The 6,573-nt window shown below is 33.0% G+C and overlaps 1 protein-coding gene across 2 annotated transcripts in view; it reads left to right on the forward strand.

Annotated features, from left to right (window-relative positions):
• Positions 1–1,717: 1,717 nt before the first annotated feature.
• The window catches only part of atp9a (ATPase phospholipid transporting 9A), a 110,788-nt gene continuing 105,932 nt past the window's right edge, over positions 1,718–6,573 (forward strand). For both annotated transcript variants that reach the window (XM_073939324.1, XM_073939325.1), the window contains exon 1: positions 1,718–1,809. In XM_073939324.1, coding sequence (XP_073795425.1) covers positions 1,742–1,809 — 68 coding nt within the window. In that variant the 5' untranslated portion in view covers positions 1,718–1,741. The remainder of the gene's footprint in view (positions 1,810–6,573) is intronic.

Genomic DNA, 6,573 nt, shown 5'->3' on the forward strand with positions numbered 1-6,573 from the left:
ATAATATTGCAGTGTTATTGTCTATAGACATTGTATACTGTAAAAAAATATATAAATTGGTATGAATTGCATTAAGAAGGTAATCTAATAGAATATTTTACAAAATACTACATGTTTGGCAATCTGATTAATTTTGGATTATTCATGATGTCAATCAAATATCAAATGAGAGAATTGTACTTTTAATATGAAAATACAGAAAGAGATCCAGAAATAAATAGAGTATATATAGGAAATAAAAGAAATTATAAATCATTTTAGCTACATGAACATTTATTGACTGCTGGCTTTGTGCAATTCTACAAAAATTGAGGTATAAAAGTGCTCAAAATTGAAAAGGTATTCAGGAAAATTACAAAATAAAAACATGTTGTAAATAATTGAATCATACAATTTTGTAAAAACTGAAAAGTAACCTAATTAAATATTAATTTAATCTAATTGCAATTATTTATTTATTTATTTTAATCTTATTACATGCAATTAGTTACTGCCAATGCTTTAAAGACCTTTCTGTAAACCAGAAATGCCCAAACGTTACCACAACCATGGTAACTTTTGATTTAGGCCACCATCCTATCTGAGAATGCTTTAGAGATTTTAAATTCAATGTAACTTTTTATTTGTTTGTTTTATTAAGCTACAACTTTTTTTTTTCATTTTAAATTATGTAAATTAATCACGTTTAGTTTAAAATACTTAACACAGACCGAGGACAATGCAGAGACTTTGGTGAGCGAATCAAGGTAAAAGCAGATTCTGCTTGACTAGTGTATTCAGCATTGAACTTCGCTGTGTTATCAATGTGATTGTTTATGTTATTGCAATAAGTTATCATTTAAAAAGTTATTCCACGATAGTTAATAGTTCAAATTGATGCTTTCTATTTATCTTTTAATATTATTAAATGAATTGGGAAATTACTCATGGCAAATTTAATATAAAATAGTTTGGAATATTTATCTTTGGTCCATGGCTATCAATGATATTTGATTTTAGGCCCTTTATACGTGCAAAGTTTGGGCACCGCTGTTTTAAACAATGCTTTGTTCCACACAATAAGTTATCTAATTGTTTTTCCACAAATTTGAGTGGACTGAACATAAAACAATTAAGTTTTCAAAAAATTCAAGAATCGTAATTTTTTGAGTGTTCATTGGCGTAAAGTTGGTTTTATATTCACATATTTGAACTTACTCCTAAACCTAATATAATTTCAGAAAACTATTCTTTGCAAGTTCTAAATATTGAAATCATATTAGCAGCTAATGACTCAGAAGATTGTTCACACAGCCAGTTGCTAATATTGTTTTGAAGTCATATATGTGACACATTTAATGCCAAATATTCGACGTAGCGTGTCTAGAAATTGCCACTGTTAAAAAAAATAAAGAATTGTGCGAATATAAAACCAACTTTACGCAAATCATTTTAAATAAGTAGTTTAAACAAACAGCAAACGTGTATGTGTTTGTGTTAAAATAAAGTATAAACATATTTTATACTAACAAATATGTCTGAAACATCATATTAAGCGACTAGTATGATTAAGTATATGTTAGTCTGCCATTCAACACAAAAACAGTAAATTATAGCTTAATTATAACGCAAAAAAAGCCTAATGACAGATAATAATCAGCAAATAGCCATGTACGCTGATCTGGTTGAGTCCCAGCATGTTGAATGAGCGAGCAGCCCAACCCACGAGCCTCCGCCCAGAGCTGCTCCATTGCGGACAACAATGACCGACAACATTCCGCTGCAGCCCGTCCGACACAAAAAACGACATGACAACAAACGCAGAGACGGGTAAGACCACGAAAATGAATGGTGAATGAACTTAAAGTCGCGTCAGCTTGAAAATGGAGGCTTGTTTATGAACGGTACATGACAGATAGCATGAAGGCTAACAGCCCCGCGACCCTTTACCCGCGAAATTACGTCGATAGCGACATTATTTGGTGATATTACACTGATTAGCTCTGTTGTTTTTGTTTATCATTTAACATTCGTCATTACTATGTCGTCTTAGCGACTGTAGAGTGTTTAAATTTATGTATAACGCTGGAAGAGGCAAGTGCACATCCTTGTTCCGGGGACGCAGGTGAATTGTTGTCAAAGGATGTGTGTGTCACAGTGTTTCAATAAAACGAAGTATTTCGTTTTTATATTATTATATTTTTGACTACATATTTCTTTTCTTTCAAGATATTTTGTTAGGATGGTCGACACCCTCTTTAAGCTATGACAATGCTTAGCAATTTATAATGGCCCTTACAAATAAATCACCATGGTAACCACAGTTTCTGTCAAAATGCCATATTCGCAATTGTTATTATGATGCTACTGTATGACTGTGGTGACTAGCATTACGATCATATCATATTATATCATCAATGGTGTAAAGTAAATAATTACAAATAATCAATTTACTGTAATTGAGCAATTTTTCTCAGGAATTGTAATGTACGGAGTAGTTTTAAAAATGTGTACTTTTACTTACCCTTGAGTACATTTTTAGTGCAGTAACGTTATATCGGTACTTTTACTCCACTACTTTCCTTCCCCTGCTGAAAAAAGGATGGTTGGCTGGTTTTAGCTGGTCGACCAGCCTGGTTTTAAAGGGGTTTTGGCCTCTTCCAGGCTGGTTTCCAGCCTTTTCCAGGCTGGGAGCCCAGCTATGACCAGCTTAAACCAGGATGACCAGCTTAGCAGGGTCATCTTGCAGTCACTAGCCTGCTTTATTTTTTCATGTCTATGGGGGTTAGAAAGTTCAGTCCTGCGAGTCCAATCAAATCACACATAAAGAGTAAATCGCATCATAATGAACTACCTCAAGACATGGGTGATTTATAATCGCAGCAAACTGTTTGGAAGTATTTAAAGTGTCCAAGAAGATGTCCAAAGTCTTTACATGCATTGACCCAGAGACTGTTTAGATGCATGTCATTGGTGACAAGATGACGGATGTTTACTGTATGATGACTGAAATGGCCTTAAACACGTAGCAGGCACAAGTTGTCAACATGACGCCAGATTGAAAAGTAGGTCGAGGTCAGAACTCAATGTCAGGCCAACGTCAATGTCCAACTTCCAACCTAAAACCAACCAAATATCAACGTCTAATGATGTAACAGCTTGACGTTGTGTGGACATTACCACTATTGACATTTATCAGATGTTGAATTTTGGTTGCCATACCTGATGAATAAATGTCAGTATTAGACATCAGTATGATGTTGGTTTTAGATGTTGGGTTGAACGTGTATTTTGGTTACTTTCTAACAACCTAAAAGCGACCAAATATCAACGTCATTATTGGACTTTAAAATAACGTTGTCCTTAGATGGTCTTGAAATTTGGTCACCTAACGACACAACCTAAATCTAACCTATTATTAACATCTTATGATGTTGTGTGCGTGCTGGGCAATAGCTAAATGCACTACAGAATGTTACGTTTACACACATCTACAAATTTCATGTAAACGCATCAGCTTTTAACAGCGTAATACTCACGGCTCTTAAGTACTTTTAAAAGGGCTACTTTTAACATATACTTTGATTAATATTCACAATAGATACTTTTACTCTACTTGCACTACATTTTTAGGAAAGTAATGGTACTTTTACTTGTGTTTGATTTTTCAGTACTCTTTCCACCACTGTATATCATATAATACTTTATTTGCATATGTTCTTAAAACTATTCAGCTGTAACGTTACCATGTGAATACATTCCATATACACTGTGTAAACTTAAAATTTCATGTAGATAATATTAGGTTAGCAAAAGCGAAACTAGATGAAATGCTTCATTTTTATCAGATATTCACTTGCAGAAAGTGTAAAGATGCTTTGAAGCAAGTGGTGAACAAATGCCAAATTCCTCCATCAAAGACCTTTTATGAACGTTTACGTTTTAAATAAGTGGCAAGAGGAGTGGGATGCATTGGAAAAATAATACATTGCATGAAATCCAATCTGCAATCTCAAATAGATTTTTAAGACATTTTAGGACTAGATTTCATTAAGTGATTTTTTTTTTTACCAGATTGGGCATACAAGATTAACTCACGCCTTTTTACTTAAAAATGAAGTACCCACTCAATATTTTTACATTTTACTGGACTGTCCTGCTTTTAATGATTCCAAAAGACTGAAAAAATGAACTCTCTTAAGAACATTTTTAGCAAAGCGACACCAGAATTCTTTTTTTTTTTATCATGTATTATCACTAAAAATCTTATTTAACTTGTGTATTCATTTGTTTGTTGTTCTTATTATTATTAAATTGTTTATATAATATTGAAATGTTCTTGCCATGAAAATAGCCTTGGTTGCTGACATGGAAATGAAAAAAAAAACATACATCTTCATCTTGCAGAAAGTGTCAAAAAACAAAATAAAAGCTGATGATGGAAAGGAATCGGGCATTTAGCAATTGTATGCATATTTATTGATATTGCAATCGTCTAAAAACTTATCTAAACATACCTGAAAACATAGCATTTTTGGTAATTAAAATTATTCTAAATGATAACAAGATCTTTATTTAAAATTTAAAAAGAATTGTGAACAGAACATATTCGTTTTTTAAACATAGTAATTTAACGTTTCTTTCTTTCTCTGATATATTCAGTGCTCAGCATATATAGTACTCACAAATCTATCATTTAAATTAATATTTTTGATGGGAAGCTATACAATATTATATTTGTGCATATACATTAGATTAGTCAGTACTGAAGCCAAATCTGGAGCTTATCTAACAAAATAACTTACAACAATGGTCCAAAAACTAGTACAGTCAAATTTATGTTATAGAAAAATATTTAATACAATTAAAAAAAAAGAGGAAAAATCAAGAGAAGCAAAAAAAATTTTTTTTTTTTTTAAATTTAGTTGAAATTTTGTAGTGTGTATATATATATATATATATATATATATATATATATATATATATATATATATATATATATATATATTTTTTTTTTTTTTTTTTTTGCTTGAATTGTTTGGTGACTAAAATATTATTTGAATAAATGTATCTGTTTAATAAATCTGTTTTGTTTAAATGTACCAAAATACATTGCCTATATTCACTGAGGAAGGGATTAAAAATATTCATTTTCAATATGGGGTTTACTCAATTATGCTGAGCACTGACTGTACACATTATTATTATTTTATTTTTTATTATTTATAAACTACTAAGAGCTAATAACTAAACTACCATGACACAATTTCCAAAATTTCAGTTCATTTTCCATAAATGTATGGTGATTCAAAATGTATTTTCATGACCAATATAGCTTAATTTGAAACAAATAAAGGATATTTTATCAATTCACCGTTCTAATTCATTATAGGCAACACGTTCGCTCAGAGGTATAACACTGTCACCTCACAGCAAGAAGGTCACTGGTTTGAATCCCGTCTGGGCCAGTTGGCTTTTCTGTGTGGAGTTTGCATGTTCTCCTCGTGTTTGGTTTCCTCCAGGTTCTCCGGTTTCCCTGTATGCTCTAGGTCAGTGTTTCTTAACCACGTTCCTGGATTACCACCAGCTCTGCACATATTCCATGCCTTCCTTACCAAACACACCTGATTCAGATAATCAGCTCATTAGCAGATACTTAAAGACCTGTAATGGGTGTGACAGACAAAGGAGACATCCAAAACATGCAGTGTTAGTGGTGCTCCAGGATCTGGTTGAGAAACTCTGCTCTAGGTGAATTAAATAAACTAAATTGGCCGTAGTGTATGTGTGTAAATGAGAGTGTATGGATGTTTCCCAGTATTGGGTTACAGCTGGAAGGGCATCCACCGTGTAAAACGTGCTGGATAAGTTGGCGGTTCATTCCGCTGTGGTGACCCCTGATGAATATAGGGACTAAGCCGAAGTTTAGTTTGATTTTCTTAGCTGTTCCAGCATCCAAATATGCTTCAGCTATATATAAGGAAGTGGAATATCCAATATGTCAAAGTGTTGTTAAGAGCTTGTTTGATAAAGGTGTTGGTAGGAGTTTGATCCTAAAAGCTAATATTTACTGACGTGGTTTTGTTGCTTCCTTGAGAATATTTCTGTGGCTGCAGTGGAATTCCAGTGTCTTTATGTCAGATTTTATTAATTTTTCTTGTTTTTTTTCTGTTGAAGAGTTGTAAGTTGCTTGCTTTACATTTGCATATTCACGTCACACGGGTTGAACTGTGCATACCGGTTGCAGAAAAAGACTGAAAAACATATTCTGGATAAGGCAGTTCATTCCACTGTGGCAACCCCAGATAAATAAAGGGACTAAGCCGACAAGAAAATGAATGGATGAATGATTTAATCTCAACTGAAACATGAGGAGAGGGTGGGGAATATAGTAGCTCTTCCCCTTTTTAATAACCAGCCAATAGTGTTTTGTTTTTAATCACAGCTCTGCTAGTGATAGCGGTTGAGATCAAGCACATCAAAGAAAAGCAAGTGAGAAGCATTGTGAAGGGGGCGGGACATGTCAGACACTGGAGAGCATTTGATTGGTCAAAAGATTTGATGAGAAACTCAAGTATGAAGTAATGTCAAAAA

Source organism: Danio rerio, chromosome 23 (genome assembly GCF_049306965.1).
Source record: "Danio rerio strain Tuebingen ecotype United States chromosome 23, GRCz12tu, whole genome shotgun sequence".
Classification (NCBI taxonomy): domain Eukaryota; kingdom Metazoa; phylum Chordata; class Actinopteri; order Cypriniformes; family Danionidae; genus Danio; species Danio rerio.